This window comes from Miscanthus floridulus, chromosome 11 (genome assembly GCF_019320115.1).
Source record: "Miscanthus floridulus cultivar M001 chromosome 11, ASM1932011v1, whole genome shotgun sequence".
Classification (NCBI taxonomy): Eukaryota; Viridiplantae; Streptophyta; class Magnoliopsida; order Poales; family Poaceae; genus Miscanthus; species Miscanthus floridulus.
The window spans coordinates 29144764-29161693 of NC_089590.1; the positions used below are offsets into that span (position 1 = coordinate 29144764).

General features: G+C 42.7%; 1 protein-coding gene and 2 long non-coding RNA genes across 4 annotated transcripts; all 3 read right to left on the reverse strand.

The window, feature by feature from the left end:
- Nucleotides 1-4559: 4559 nt before the first annotated feature.
- Nucleotides 4560-5075, reverse strand: LOC136491744 (uncharacterized). Its single transcript, XM_066487991.1, has one exon. The coding sequence runs from the start codon at nt 5073-5075 to the stop codon at nt 4560-4562; it is 516 nt and encodes a 171-aa protein (XP_066344088.1).
- Nucleotides 5076-5323: 248 nt separating this feature from the next.
- Nucleotides 5324-9033, reverse strand: LOC136494391 (uncharacterized). 2 transcript variants are annotated; one of them, XR_010768587.1, is made up of 3 exons: nt 8821-9033; nt 6560-7466; nt 5324-6004 (listed from the first exon to the last, which is right to left on the reverse strand). It is a non-coding gene; the product is annotated as an uncharacterized lncRNA (long non-coding RNA). The 2 variants fall into 2 exon arrangements; XR_010768588.1 differs by having other exon boundaries at nt 6560-6672; nt 7326-9033.
- A 28-nt stretch (nt 9034-9061) lies between these two features.
- LOC136490896 (uncharacterized) lies at nt 9062-10875 on the reverse strand. The gene is made up of 3 exons (XR_010767902.1): nt 10608-10875; nt 9696-9812; nt 9062-9132 (listed from the first exon to the last, which is right to left on the reverse strand). It is a non-coding gene; the product is annotated as an uncharacterized lncRNA (long non-coding RNA).
- Nucleotides 10876-16930: the final 6055 nt, after the last annotated feature.

A 16930-nucleotide genomic window follows, 5' to 3' on the forward strand; every position in this document is an offset into this window, starting at 1 on the left:
ATCCTGGTTCGGGCCAATCGGTGCCCTATGTCCAGCAGCTGATGATCCTTATACTCAAAAGCACCCCAAATTGGGGGGTTACAACAGAGTGTACAGGAGGAAGATAGAGATTTGGTAGGGGGTTAGCTCAGTGCTAATCCTGAGGTTGCCTCGCCATCGGTGGAGTGTTCCCCTCATCAGAGAGGAGGAAGATGATGGGATGCGATGGAGGAGCTCTCGGTGCCCCTCTCTGGGTTGCCTTGCTCTTGGTGCTAAGCAGAGGCCTATGGATGAAATGGAATTATCTATCTTTGGATCCTCTCCCCTCTGAGGTCCGACCTAATCCCTTATATAACGAGATAGGTCGGGTATATGGTAGTTTGGGAGAATGAGTTTACGGTCTACATGCGCCGGAGTCTAGGACGGCCTTGCAGTGATGCGTTGTGGACCATAGTGGTGTCGTGCAGCCAAAGAAGCCTTGGGCATTGTCCAGCTGCTCTGTTCTAACACGCTGTGTCGGCTTGGACTGGCCTCCCCCAGGTGTGCCTTCTAGAGTCTTCTTGGTGGCGAAGGAGGCCGGCTCGAGGGGCTGACGTGCGGGCCTAGGAGCCCCCCAATCCCTTGGAGGCCACGGAGAAGCTTTGTCTTCTTGTGTCACACCCCATGCGTGACCTTATTAGGGAAGTGGTCAACAATGCCATGCCCAAGGGGCTGCGTCGGGGAGCCCCTGAGGCTCGGTAGCTCAAGGCGTGTCTTCTTGTGTTCGGGCCTTGGCTGGCATCATTAGTCGGGTAGGAGCCAAGGGTTGGGCCTGGGTGTCTTGTAGATTGGGAGCCTGAGGCTCAGGCGAGCCCCTGAGCCTTGAGCAGAGGCCGCGACATAGTCAGGCTCGGTCGGGTTTCTTCACTAGAGGGTGCGCGCGAGTGTACCCGATGGGTATAGCCCCCGAGCGATCCTAGAGGGATCGGTCAGGGGTCTTCTTCTGTCGGGAACCGTTGGACCCGAGACGTAACATACCCATATGTTAGAATCTCATCAACAGACTTTTCTAGGGGGGACATTTAGTCCCAGTCTATGGCTCCAACCAAGACTAAAGGTCGACTTTCAATCCTAGTTTGAACCGCCAACCGGGACCAAAGGTCCTGATGGCCTTATTATTTTAGGTGGTGGCTCCAACCGGGACTAAATGATGACCCTTTAGTCCTAGTAGGCTCCACCAACCGGGACTAAATGTCCCCACTATATATACAGTTCAACACGGTCTCCCAGCCCAAGACATCAATTCAATTATTGGTCTTTGCTTGTGCGCGTGTGTTCATCTGTGTTCTTGCTTGGGGGAGCAAGCAGTTTTTGTTCTCGGCCGTCGGCTTCATTCATCTTCAATCTTCTAAAGGTTAGCAACTTCATCTTCTAATCTTTCATTGCTAATAATGTAGATCATTTCATGATTTAGTAATAAACACCAAAATATGTGGTTTTTTAGATTAGGAATAATAATGGTGGGTTTTATTTTTATTTATACATCATTTCTACATAACCTTAAACATTTATAGTTTTCTAGATCTTTATTAGCAACATTAGTTCTCGATGAGAGTTAATAATCGTTAAAAAATGTGCCAACAAGTAGGGTGCAAAATGGTTGCAAAATGTTTAAGTTTACTTGCCATGCATATATATATATATATATATCTTGATGATTTATTTTTATATGTTTCTCTAATATATATTGTTGCATGGTATATTCATATGGGAGTTCTATATTTATTGGGATGTTTTTTTTAGTTTTTTAGTTATGATGAACGGCGGTGGACTTCCCTAGCCACTAGAACCAGGTTTTCACCATGGCAATCTTCCTTTCACGCCATCGCCAGATAGGGCCGTTCCGTGTTACCCAGACCCATCAATAGTATGGAATATTTTAAGTTTTGCGTGCTAATATAATATATATATATATATATATATATATATATATATATATATATATATATATATATATATATATATATATATATATTCATTCATTCATAACATGATTGTTGCATATGCCATAGATTATAAAATCGGTCAAGTAGCTGGAATCAGCACTATGGCTGCTCGGGGTTTGGGACATCTTCGAGACGACAACAAGTGAGGTCATCAATGATGAAGGTGGTGAGTTATGGACATGTAATCTCGCCTTCGACATCCCCATTAGGTACAATGATGATATGCGCCAAGACATCGTGTAGACTGGACGACAGATGCCGACCAAGACAGGCATCCAGATCGATGTCGTGCTGCTTTGTTTATAGGCAATTGAGTGAATTGGCTACCGTATGCCTGATTTCTCATCCTTGAAGATAGAAGCTTTACGTGAGCATAATCTGGACCTACCGCGAGTAAGCAAAAGGCATGCGACATTCAACCAAATGGATGTGGTACGTCGTGTATGATATCAAAGTAATGTTTATTTATTCTTATTATTATATGAGCGCTTCCTGATATTTTTTGTTTGTCCGCTTGCAGAATTTGCTCTATGATTTCACCTATGCGGCATGCAGCCCATTCTCACGCAAGCTATTGAGCGACTGGGGTACGCCTGGGACTACGTGGAAGACCTGAGCCAGAGGATGACAACTGATATCTAGTATTGCGTGAGATTTAGGCAGAACCGGGCCATGAATAGTCCGACAGTAGGCTCCATCTATGGGGTACCATGTCTTCGGCGTTGTGAGGCAAGAGAGAGTGTTTTAGTGCGGACCATGCATTACATAGACCATGACCGTGGTTACTGTATCTAAGACATACACTATTGGTAGTGGAGACATGCTAGAGGTGCAGCCAGATTGTAGGGTTCATGTGTTAATTAGGTTTATTCCTATTGTAATGTTTAATTAGTTTTATTCGAATGGTTATGCATGTTTAATTAGGTTTATTTGTATGAATATTTTAATTATGTTTGTATGCAAGTTAATTATGTTTCATTTGGTTTATTTATATGGACATTTTAATTATGGTTGTATGGATTGAAATTTAACTTGTATAGGATTAAAATGCATATGTAAATAAAAAAATTAGAGAAATAAAAACACAAAGAATTTTTGTCAGAATAATAAACACAAACAAAAAAAAATGACCTTTAGTCCCGGTTTGTACTATCAACCGGGATTAAAGGGCACCTTTTAGTCCCGGTTTCTAGTACAAACCAAGAATAAAGGGTACCTTTAATCCCGATTTTTCTTACAAACTAGGACTAAAACTCCCCCACCTACCACACCGACCACTGCTCCCAACTACCACCGTGCGCGATCACCACTCATCCCACCTACCACCGCTGCGCAGGCTTATAAAAGATCGGCCACCGCGGGCGCCATTCATCTCCCACGATGACATGTCTCTTGTGCCTAATTCGATCCCAATCCATCCGTTGTTGTTTGCCCATTTTCATATCCACATTTATGGCCACTCTATGGGAGAAAAGCCCTCTACATACACATTTTATTACACGTAGTCAGCAATGATGCACACAAGATGTACTAGAAGAATGTTTTTGAAGATGGAGCAACGCCGAAGCCTGGAGAAGCTGGGTGTGACGCCCATGCAACATAATTGTTGCATGGGCTATCTAGTACGTTGATGGATCCATCCTCTGCGATGTGCTCTGGACTGTCTAAGGAATGTCTGTCCATGCAATGTATGAATGGGCTGTCCGCAGGTTGATGGATCTATTCAAGACATGAATGTACTATCTTTCAAGAGGCATGGGTTCATCGGAGCTCGCACAACCGCCCCCCTTCATATCCAAATAGGCGTAATTCGTCATCCACCTCTCGCATCCTCCGGCACCTATTTGACCCTACTTTGGTGCTAGAAGAATGTTTTTGAGATGGTTATTTTATAATATGTTGGTACACTTTGATTGTAACATTGACCTACTCAGAGAAAGGCATTTGTTATCGTATATGTAATTTTGTTGTTAGGTCTTTGTTATCGTATAAGTAATTTTTATGTACCCCAAATATTTATTCTAAGGTTCTCTAAGATCTTTAATTATTATTGTTTTCGATGTCGCATGCGTCTCATATTTAAAATTTTCAAATGACTTTGGATGAAGAAATGACCAAAATAAAAGTTGTAGATCTTGAAAAGTTATACAACTTTGTAGTTGATAACTTTTTTATTTGAAATCATTTTGTCAAGGAAGACTGTTTGAATTTTTCAAATTTAAAATTTAAAATTTAAAAATGTCCATATACTCGTCGCCTCTTCTTCTTTCTCCGAAGCCACCCAGAGAGCTCCCCGCTACCCCGCCGCTCGCCACCCTCGCCGTGCACCCGTCCGACCTCTCCCTCGTACTCATCCCCGGCGCGCGCGGTGGCGCCCTCGTCATCGTCTCCGACGGCCAGCCTCCCCTGGTCCTCAGCTCTGGCGCGCGCGGCCTTGCCCTTGCCCCCGTCTCGATCTGGCCGGCCTTGCCCTTGTCCTCTCTCCCCAGTGCGCATGGCGGCGCCCTCGTCCTCGTCTCCGGCGGCCAACCTCGCCCTCGTCCTCCGTTCCGGCGCGCACAGCCTCGCCCTCTCCCTCATCTCGATTCGGCCGACCTAGTCCTCGTCCTCGCCCCCGGCGCATGCAGCGGCGTCCTCGCCCTCGTCACCGGTGGCCGGCCTCCCCTCGTCCTCGGCTTCGGCGCGTGCGGCCTCTCTCTCGTCCTCTCTCCCCGGCGCACACGGCGGCACCCTCGTCCTCGTCCTCGTCCTCGACTCCGGCGCGCGCGGCCTTGCCCTCTTCTTCGTCTCGATCCGACCGGCATCACCCTCATCCTCTCTCCCCGACATGCGGCAGCGCCCTCGTCGGCTTCGTCTCCGGCGGTCGGCCTCGCCCTCGTCCTCGATCGGCTCCATCGCGCGGACTCGCCCTCGTCCTCGATCGGCTCCGGCGCGTGGCCTCACCCTCCGTCCTCGATCGGCTCCTGCGCTTGACGGCGGCGTCCTCGTCCTCATCTCCGGCACGCGCGGCGGCTCCATCGCCCTTATCTCCATCAGTGCCGGCCTTCGTCTCTCTGGCCTCGACATTGTCTCCACCTGCGCCTTCGTCTCCAGCCTCCTCGACCTCTTCATCTCCGGCCTCGCCCACCAGGTGCGTCGTGGTGCCAAACCCCTCCCTTCCTGCTGTGTAAAACCGAGCACTCAACACTAATTTAAGCTAATTGACTAGCTATTTGTTTTCCTTGTATTTGCTTTAGTGATATATATTTTGATATAATTATATATATATATATATTTGGTACTCGGATACTGAATAGTTATTCGGTATTAACCCAGACCCATCCCACACCAGCCCAAGCCGACGCCAGCCCAAGCCGACGCCACACCTACGCGCGCTCATGACGGTCTCCGATCGATATTTTTCTGACCGATTTTTTTTTTGTCCGCCAGTTTTTTCTCCGTGCAGTTTTTTTTCCTCCGTGTGTTTTTAACGTTTTTTCTCCGTGTTTCTTTTTACGTTTTTTCTCCGTGCAGTTTCTCTCATTTGCTCAGGTTTAATTTTGGAAATAGGACTGCTGGACAAACAGTATTTTTGGTTAGAAAAGTCTTTTTTTATGATCAAGTGTATATTTAGTCGAGATTATTTTATAGCTCAGTACCATGAATATTTTTTTGCGATTGAAAAAAAGAGATTTACCTTTATAAACGACGGTTATTTAACCATCTGGTAGAATTTGTTTCCATTTGTCACAAATAATGGCATCCATAATTGTAAAAAAATCATATTTTCCTAACTTGGTAAACAGATCCTAAATAAATAATACTACGTGTGACATGGGAACTGAAAAACCTAAATTTACAAATCGAAATTCAGACATTTGTGATCACTCCATAACATCATATATGAAACTAATACAAGAATATGCACTAAAGCAACAACACTTCGACCTCCTTGTGGAGCAGGACAGGAGCTAGCGTAACCCCAACTGATCCAACGTCCACCTAGAGCTCCATAGCCCAGCTTGGTTGCAGTAGCATCCCACAGATACATGTTGCGCTCTCTTGCAGAAAAGAACCGATATAATAAGGTGGCAAGATAATATTTGTAAAATTGATAGATATTTGGCAACTAGGAATGCCGCACTAGATGGCCACTATAAGAATAGCAGCTCCACATAATTATTCATGAATATAACCATATCAATTTCCACAAGCAAATGCAAAATGGCAATGCTATTGACTGATCATCTAACAGAAAGCCAATTCCAAAAAGAAAAATGAAAAGAATGACATTGATTGCAACAACAAAGCGAAACACGAAGAAGAGATGCGCTTGCCATGAGAATTCCAATGAAGAGTTGCGTCGTTGGCATTGCCAACAGTGAGAACAAAATGATGAGATGGGCAGATTGACAACAAATTTAGGAAGTAACCACTACACATCTATAAATTAGTGAAACCTTTAATGACATATTGCAATCCAATAATCTAACGTAGTTAGCAGAAGCGTACTGTATTGACCTGGAAAGCAAGAAAAATTATATCCCAAAGAAGCAAAGCAATAAAAGAACTAGGCATTAGTAATTTTGGTAATTTAATAGCTCAATCGTGCTCACCACACCAGGGATGACACAGATCACATTGTACCCTGCAGGCGCCTGTCCATCCGAGAGCATGACATGACAGTCATAGATACAAGCAGTAGGCATAAACAGACTTAGCATTCCTCCTGGATTGTAGCCATGACATGAGTTTTACAATAGACATGAACAATATTTTATGGTTTCAACAATAAATAGTAAGGGTTTGATAATTATTTATACATGAGGCCAAAGGAATTTATTGTCCAACTACAATCAAGTTTTTATGAACCAATAGGTAGGCATGATAAATTACCCTTTTTGATCTAAGTAAATAATATTTATGCTTCGAACAATAAGATTTAATGGTCTAGGATATATGGTCTAGGATATATTTCTTCGAGATAATGGGAACTTCTGAGATTTCTTACTTTAGTGGCAACATCAATCAGAACTAAAAAGGAATTCTGGTGATGGGACAAAGGCAAGGAAGATGCAATACTGCTCCGACATGGCTGGGGACAGACAGTATGGCAGTTGGTAGTGCGAACAAAGATGCTGCCATGATCAGCTCAGTGGTATCCATTGCTCTCTTATTGCTAACTAGTATTTTCCGATTCAAGAATTATATTTATAACTACGAGTGTTTCAAATATTTCACAAACATTAGCTGAAAATAAACTGGAAATACACAAACATGTCATATAGCTCTAGAAAACCAGTGGCATTTGTGTGCATATAAACATTGGTAGGTTTAACTAGATAATCAATAAAACGATGTGATAAAATCACCTCTGCATACCTTTTTTCCAGATAGTAGTCACCATGTAATACAATGCCTCGCTCCGGTGGGGCAATCAATTTAGGACCCCCCAAATAACCAGCATGAAGATGGTGGTCAGCTTGCTCTGAGTGTGGTGCTCTTGTGACCTGTACAGGTTTACTGAAAAAAAGTAAGCTGTAAGCATGCATCGATGCATTGTATTATCAGCTGTGGATTGCATGATCAAACAAGCCATTGGGGAAAAAGCTAGTTGACAGCAGATTTAGTTAATACCTGTACTCACAAACAGAAGCATCAAAAATACAATATGCACTACTGTTCCTATCTAGTAAGATCTGAACTGAATCAGGAGTAACATTCTTGAGACTGTCAAATTAAATGGATAGCTAAGAAAAGAAAAAAGTTCCACTGTATAATCAGTAAAAATTACATGAGCTTTAGAGGAGCATGGAGAAGGTTTTGCATACATGAATATTTTTCCACAACAGTACAACCGAATTTCATTACCAAGGCAACGAAATTACATAGAGTTCCAGTTCATAACTGCGGATAAACGAAAAGGTACCAAAAGCATTCAAGCACATGATCACCCAGGGAACATATGCCAGAACGCACAACCACTACTGACGAAGTCTAAGGACCACCGATAGAAGCCAAAGATTTGCATACATAAAAAGGGAGTACCCAGTGCAGAGAGCTCCCGCTCTGTGCGGGGTCTGACGAAGGGTGTTAGTGGCAAGCCTTACCCTCGCCTGTGCAATACGAGGAGACCGCGACTCGAACCCGGGACCTTCCGGTCACAGGCGGTAAGACTCTACCGCTTGCACCAGGCATGAATATCCCAATCCCATGCTCACAATTGCCATTTCCGGAGGTGTCCAGGACATGAGACTAATACGAAACAGACTACACTTAATTTAATAACAAAATTGAAGTAAAGATTGAACTAGGAACTATTTCATGTTTTGGAAATGTTGTGCTTATATTGAAAGCAAATGTGAGTTTGAACCTTGTGCTGGGGATGCCAGCTTACAACCGAAAATTCCAGTGGTGCAACATTGCAGCCTGACAAACTATCAGAACAGAGATAATTGTGCTGCATTATAACAAAAAAAAGATATCTGTCCCCAATTTCAGGCCATGCATGTTAAATGAAAGTTCAGAATAATAATGCGACAGATACACAACTAACAGATGGCTATACAAGATGGAATCACATACTGAAAACGGTTATTGTATCATTTGGATAAATCCTAATTACTCTCTAAATGGATTAATGACAACTTGTGGATTTGTTTTCTATGTAAGCAGGCAATTTAATATTATAAGCAATCTGCCAATATAAAAAAAAGCTCACTCTTGGACCAAACATGTGAGAGACCTCAATATAGACACAAACACGAGGCATGCATCAGCATCACCAAAAAATTGGTAAGCACAAACAGTCGCCACCAATGTTGGTAATCAACAAACAGAACAGGAGAGTCGAATAAAGGAGAGGGTAGCGGGCTACCTAACTCAACAAAGTTCATTTGTGAAGTTCATACGAAGAAATCCGGAACAATTTGGAGAAAAAGCTGTAGCAGACAAGATTTGGATTGCTGGTGCCATCCAATACTTGTGTGGTCACCGCCGCCAATCGAGAAATAGGGGACCAGCCAACGCCGCATCTCAGGATGATAGGGAGCGGTAGCCACTGTAAAGAGTTGGGGAGAATTCGATGCCGCTTCTCTAGATAATGGGAGCAACAGCAGCCATCGCTCGAGAAAAGGGAGGAGCCGCCGCTCCCTGGAAGCGGAGGAGACTCCGCTCGAGAACATCTTGGCTGCACAAAAAAAGCTGCTAACGAATTCTCAACTTAATTTCAGGTTTTAAATAATTATGTATTTACTAAATATCGCTGTGCAAAATATATATGGTTGTAATGAAACCAGAGACCAAACGCAATAATAATCAAGTACAGACAACCAGTAGGGGAGCACCATATTGAAATAAATATATTATATAGCAAGATAAAATAGGACAATAGTCTACAACTGTATATGGTTGTAATGAAACCAGAGAATAAAGGCTATAATAATCTACTGCAGATAAATCTTAAGAACACAAAGGACTAAGGTCACACATTCATCATTTAAAAAAAAATTGAACTATGGATTCATTCACATTACTGACAAGAGCATCAGTTTAAGCCATCTTGACTAGAACATTCTGGTCAGGAAGCAATTTCAGCATTACAAGACGTACTAGTGCTAGATAGCAAGAAAAATTATTCGTAACTTCGAATGGCCTGTCACAAGGCATCAACTAATGGGGCCCAACATGTGTGAACTAATCAGCTCAAAATGAAATAGAAAAAAGGCAGACCATAATGTGGAGCGACCTCACCTTGCAGTCTTGCACAGGCCATAGAGCTCCTGCACGAGGTAACTAGGATAACAGTCACCGGCTCGAGTCTCCTTTACGTCGTCCACCTCACGAGTCTGCTCTTTCATCCGCCGACACCTCCATCAACACCACAGTATAAAACGTGCCATTTAGACATTTGATTTCTAAGAAAATATGTAGCCTCAAATAAAAAAATATATGTTATAACTAATTTTATAAAATGGGAGTAGAGAGTCCTGGCCTCTAAAGAAGGCATAAAAGAGCAGCACTCTAGCATGTCCCCTGTGACCAGCTGGCCACACAACCCTCCCTCAATGCAAATGTGTTTTCAATGAAGATCCAGAAGTACTAACTATATGTTCTCAATCTACACCGATGTTGACATATTGATGATTAATTAAATTGACTATTTGACCAACAGAGATCCTACAACAACTTGCAGTTGGAATCAGAGGGAGCAAAGATCAAGGTTCGATATCCAGATCGTTTTTGTCAGCCAAAGGAGAACTTCAAACATATTCACATGGACGCAGATGGCAAAACATTGATCCTTTATACATGTGCAACGAAAGTGCCATTGACAGTTGTTAAATGCAGGACAAGGTAAATGATTTTAAAGATTTGAAAATCTTGTGAGCTTTCAGAACAAGATGAACAATGGTAATTGACAAAATGACAAGCCATAGTGCAATGAAAGAATATTGATGATTTGTGATAGCAAAATTTGAAATCCATAAATATTAAATTGTCCTCAAATTATGTGCCCATGCATCAGATCATTTACATATAATTTTTTTTAAAAAAAAGAATCATAAACAAGATTAGATAAGCTGCAAATGAATGTATCTAATTTTGTCTAGTCATTTAGAAAATACTAATTAGAGCCATTAGGAAGAGACATAGAAAGGATACCTGAAGAAAACTCTTTATTCATAATCTCAGATTGATCATGAAGAAGCTTGTTGAAGACCATTATTTGATTCTTAAGCATTAGCCTCATATAGTATGCCTTGAAAAACAGAGGATTCTATTGCTTGAGTTGTTGCCAAACTGAAAATAACAGAGAAGAAAGCACCAATTAGATAGCAACCATAAGTGATTTCTTTAAGAAAAAAATTAGCCACAAAATGCAAGGATGGAGGTGAGCATTATTGGAAACTCCGAGAGAATCAGCAAAACAAATGGAACTTCATAGGTTAACTTTTCACTACCATACTATTTGTTGGTATCTTCGTGGAGGTGCAGTTTAGCAAAAGCACAGACTCAATTTCAAGTTTTCAACACAATAAAGGGCGTACCCAGTGCAGAGAGCTCCCGCTCTGTGCAGGGTCTGGAGAAGGGTGTTAGTGGCAAGCCTTACCCTCGCCTGTGCAATGCGAGGAGACCGCGACTCGAACCCGGGACCTTCCGGTCACAGGTGGTAAGACTCTACCGCTTGCACCAGGCTTAAACTGCAAAATAAATTTTCAGAAAAAAGAGGGTTGTACAACTAGAACTTGGTGGTCCAGCCTTCCATTTTGTCATTAAGCTCTTCTGGGTTCTGCTCCTCGCCTTCGGGAGCTGCGGCTTGAGGATTCTCCTGCTGGTCCCCTTCCTCTACTTCGTCGAACTCCAGCAACGTTATTTCTTCCTCCGATCCTAGATGCATGAATATGGCATAAGGTATTGCGAATGCGTATATGTTGACAAGTATAGTTGCATGATCAGTGATGAATGCATTCTTGTAAGTATTATTAACAGCATGTTGTTTAAGGAATAACAAGTGTATCACGTTTTACTGAGTATGTGCATATCTCTTATTGATTATTTAATTAACTACTTCAACAATGCATCTACTATATCAGCAAACAGCAGCTACTCAATTTACTTATAACTAAAGTTCTACTTATCCAAATGCTGTGATCTTGAACTTTCTGGAAAGCTTATAGAATTGTCTACAATTATTATTCAATCACCAAAAGCTAATTCACAAATTATCTTAACCAAAACAGACAAGCAATCTAGTGCTGTCCAAAAATTCCATAGAGCAAGCAATTCGGAAATACTAACTTTAAACAGCTATAACTCCCAAACTCTTTGACCTATTGCTCTAAAATTTTAACACAAGATAATTTAATAAGTTGTCTACAACTTTGTTATTAACCATATTTAGAGCAAACATCATTTTCACTATGCCACACACCAAACTACCAAATCTGTCCGAAAACCCTTTCAACTCGAATTATAAAGCAACAATACTTTTACTTCATGTAAGCATTCAAATTTTTACAACACAAAGTCTACCAACAGTTCAAGCATACCAAATACACTCAAGAAAATATAATGGTAAAGCCAAAACTATTTATTTAAATGCCTTTATTATTTTACTTAGATACTTAGGTTAAATAATAAACATATACCAAATGTGTATCATAAATTCTCAAAACTTTACAGTGCCTTACTAACACTACTAAAAGACTACTGTAAAAGTTTCATGCCATTTTACTAAGTAAAACATTCTATGCAAAAATGACAAGACAAAAGGTCTTAAAATAGCATAAATAGAAAACCCTAGTGAAAAGTGTCAAGCAACAGATTTTATATTTTTCTTAACATACATATGGTACTAGGATAACCTCCAACAAATTTCATGAATATTGGATTCATAAATAATTTATAAAAATTCATACAAGGATTACCTAATTATAAAAGAAAAATCTATAACTACAAATCTATACATGCACTGACCCTCAAATTTTTGCCAGAGCTCATACATGTCAAGAATAGCTTACCACAAAAATTTCATAATTTTTGGAGCACAGGAACTCTAGATATAAAATAAACAAGTTTGCATGCATTCAAAAACACATTTCAAGTTTCAATTTAAATCCTCCAAAAATTCTACTACAAGTGTCAAAATTATATTTTTCCTAAATACTATACTTCCTAAGGAACACTACCAAATTTATCTCACAATTTTTGAATCTACATAGCCCAACTTATCAAATTTTCAAAGGTTGCACCAAATCTGTAAACAAATGACCTATCTGTTGAAACTGTGCCGCTGACAGCCAGGCCCCACGCGCCAGTTGGACCTGCATGTCAGCGACGCGAAAACAGGGGAGATGTCCGGGACGGCGCTACCTCGCCGGCGGTGTCCTCATCGGTGACGAGACCTGGACCACCATGACCTCCTTGACCTAGCGCTCCCCACCGGGTAACTAGGTGGATGGATAACCGATGCGAAGGACGACAGCGACGGCCATGGCGGCTCGGCGGAGCTGGACGATGGTGCTATGTCGGCGGAGGCCACAGTGACGCAATCTAAAGCACGGACGAGCATCTATGAACTTAGGTGAACCTAGCGTACAAGATTGCACGGCCAATGGTGGACAGAGGTGCTCCAGCCACGGTGATGGCCTCGGCGGTGATGCTCCGGCGAAGTCATGCGCGGCGCGGAAGCTTACCGAGCGTGGTCAGTGAGCACGGGTGGACGCGGTGAGGCTCGGGGAAGATGGTGGAGGCGTTGCGACAGTGAAGGAGCGGCGAGGGCGAGCTAGCGCCAGCAATGGCGATGGCGGCGAGCGCTCGGTGCTGCGGCTGCTGCTGCGGCGAAGAAGGAAGCCGAGGAAATGAAAATGGCGAGTGCGGGGCAGTGCGGGTGGGCGTAGGGAGTGATAAGGCACGCTCTGGCCTGGCTTGGCCGCACGGGGCAGGGCACCGGCGACGCGCGTCATTCGCCACCTCCACACGGCACACGGGCTTTGAAGCTGGTCGGCCATTGAATCGGCGTTTTAGTTAGTTAGTCGCGCGACGATAACGCCTGACAGCGTGTTTTGGTGGCGTTAGTTCTCTTAAACTGTGAAGTATCAGTGCATACTATCTAAACCAAAATTGTAGCTCTAAGTACTAGCTACACTTTCTCTTCAAGAATCGTATGCTAACTCGCAACCAAAACCGAGTTATAACATCCCCAAGTCAGCTCGTCAGTCTGTCTAACCTCCAGACTTAGAATTTTTTTTCTAAGTGTAGAAATCAGTGCATTAGTGATTTTTGTGAGCTCCAAAAGACTAAGCTATGCACCTTATCATCACATGACCCAAAAATAAAAGTTGTTCCCCATATCAAATACTATAACTTTGCTTTAGTGACCACCTACATGCAAAGTCTCTAGCACATAGTTCAAACTTGATCAAACATGCTACCTTCAAAAGATGGTATACATTCAAACTAGGGCTTAGTGACCTATTTACCCCTAACCATGAATATCAAAGTTGTTCATAATGATACTCTAAACTTGTTTAAGCTAATTGCAAGGTCACACAATCATTTCATGCATTGGTCACACATAGGGCTATCCAGGTCAACCCATATACATCACTTAAGTGCTTGATCATGAAAGGTGACCTTCATGAACAAGGTTCCCTTTGCTAACCTAAGTGTTGCTAATATGTTTTTGTGACCCATATTAACCAATTATATGTTTACACTCATGATCATATGCATATACACATGGAAACATGAAATAATAAGAAATGTTGCATATATTTCAATCAAATGTTTCAAGTGTAAATGCTTATATATGAATGCTTGATGCTCATGCTCATGCTATCAAATGCTCAAGGAGCCAAAGAAAGAAGCTAGGCTACCTTGGATACCATTGTTACCTTCCTATGGACCACCCTAGGAGGAAGAGCTTGGATTTTGATGGAAAAACTAAGGACTGAGATGCGCCAAAAAAGTTCACCTTACAGGAGGTCCTTGAGGAACTCAAGAAGGTGAAAGATGTCTACCCAGGTAAGCACGGTGGAAAAAGGTAACAAAACCATGGAGAAGAGCCAGTGATTTATAACCGAAAATCTACTTGGTGGGGGCTACCGTATAGGAAGGACCTATTACTGCCACACAATCTTGATGTCATGCACATTGAGAAGAACATATGTGAACACATTCTTTAGACATTGCTAAAAGTGGAGGGTGAGACAAAGCACACAATGAACACAAGGCTAGATTTACATGATATGAAGATAAGGCCTCAATATCATTCCGTGCTGCAAGGCACCTCGCTTAAATTCCTAGAAGCTCACTTTGTCATGACGAAAAAATACAGAGTAGAATTTTGTAAGTTCCTTAAAGGTGTCAAGTTTCTAGATGGTTATGCAGCCAACCTTGCAAAATCCATAAGTGTAGATGGTACCAAGGTAGTTGGTGTAGGGTTGAGATGGCGGACTAGAGGGGGGTGAATAGTCCTTTCTAAAATTAATCGCACCTGCTAACCGAAACAAATGCGAAATTAAAACTAACGGTGTAGCCAAGACTACACCCCTCTATCTAAGTTCACAAGCACCTTATAAAGATTCTAAAGAGGCAACAAAGGTGCCGGCTAGCTAGAGCCCACTGAAAGGTCCTAATATGGCTAGAGGGGGGGGGTGAATAGCCTATTTAAAAATCTACAAACCAACTAGAGCAATTTGATTAGTATAACAAATAGCGAAATGCAAACTTGCTCTAGCTCTACAAGGGTTGCAAGCCACCTATCCAACAATTCTAGTTGCTATGATCACTAAACACACAAGTTGGTATGTCACTACTCACTAAGAGCTCTCACACTTGCTACACTAAAGAGCTCTAGTAGGTGAACTTAAACTACAAAGCAAGCTCTCAATTCTAGCTACACTAAAGAGCTTGCTACAACTAGTTTGCAAGAATATAAATGAGTTAGTAGGGTGATTATACCGCCGTGTAGAGGAGTGAACCAATTACAAGATGAATACTAAATCAATCACTGGGAGAATACCAAAGGGCAAGAGACAACCAATTTTTCTCCCGAGGTTCACGTGCTTGCTGGCACACTAGTCCCCGTTGTGTCAACCAACACTTGGTGGTTCGGTGGCTAATAGGTGTTGCACGAACCTCGTCCACACAACTGGACACTGCAAGAAGCTACCCACAAGTGAGGTAACTCAATGACACGAGCAATCCACTAGAGTTACCTTTTGGTGCTCCGCCAGGGAAGGCACAAGACCCCTTACAATCACCACGATCGGAGCCGGAGACAATCACCAACCTCCGCTCGATGATCCTCGCTGCTTCAAGCCATCTAGGTGGCGGCAACCACCAAGAAAAACAAGTGAATCCTACAGCAAAACATGAATGCCAAGTGCCTCTAGATGCAATCACTCAAGCAATGCACTTGGATTCTCTCCCAATCTCACAAAGATGATGAATCAATGATGGAGATGAGTGGGAGGGCTTTGGCTAAGCTCACAAGGTTGCCATGTCAATGAAAATGGCCAAGAGAGTGAGCTTGAGCTGTCCATGGGGCTTAAATAGAAGCCCCCATGAGATAGAGCCGTTGGCTCCTCAGTCCACTAAAAAATGGGGCGACCAGACACGCCGGTCAGATCGATCGAACGCTGGACCCCAGCGTCCGGTCGCGCGATGCACGCCACGTGGCCCCTGCTTCAAACACTGATTGCCCGATCTCAACGGTCATCAGTACATTTAAGTTGTGACCGGACATGCTGCTTCGAAGTGACCGGACGTAGGACCTCAGCGTCCGGTCATTTCCTGTAAGTATCCAGAGACAATTTTTCACGATCGGACGTGTCTGGTCACCCTTGACCGGACTCACCCAGCATCCGGTCTGTCACCCTCTTCACTGTGTGATGCCACGTTAGTAGGACCGAACGCACTCCATCAACATCCAGTCACTAAGTGACCCAGCGTCCGGTCAAAGACCGATGCCAGTGTCTTCACTGCTTCCACTGACCGAACACAGGACCCCAGCATTCGGTCACTATGTGACCAGCGTGACTAACTCCTTTTCAGCTCTATCTTCTTCACCCTTGACCGAATGTGCCAACCACCAAGTGTATCACCTTGTGCACATGTGTTAGCATATTTTCACAAACATTTTCAAGGGTGTTAGCACTCCACTAGATCCTAAATGCATATGCAATGAGTTAGAACATCTAGTGGCACTTTGATAACCGCATTTCAATATGAGTTTCACCCCTCTTAATAGTACGGCTATCGATCCTAAATGTGATCACACTCTCTAAGTGTCTTGATCACTAAAACAAAATGGCTCCTACTACTTATACCTTGCCTTGAGCCTTTTGTTTTTCTCTTTCTTCTTTTTGAGTCCAAGCATTTGATCATCACCATGTCATCACCATCATTATGATCTTCACCATTTCTTCATCACTTGGAGTAGTGCCACCTATCTCATAATCACTTTGATAAAATAGGTT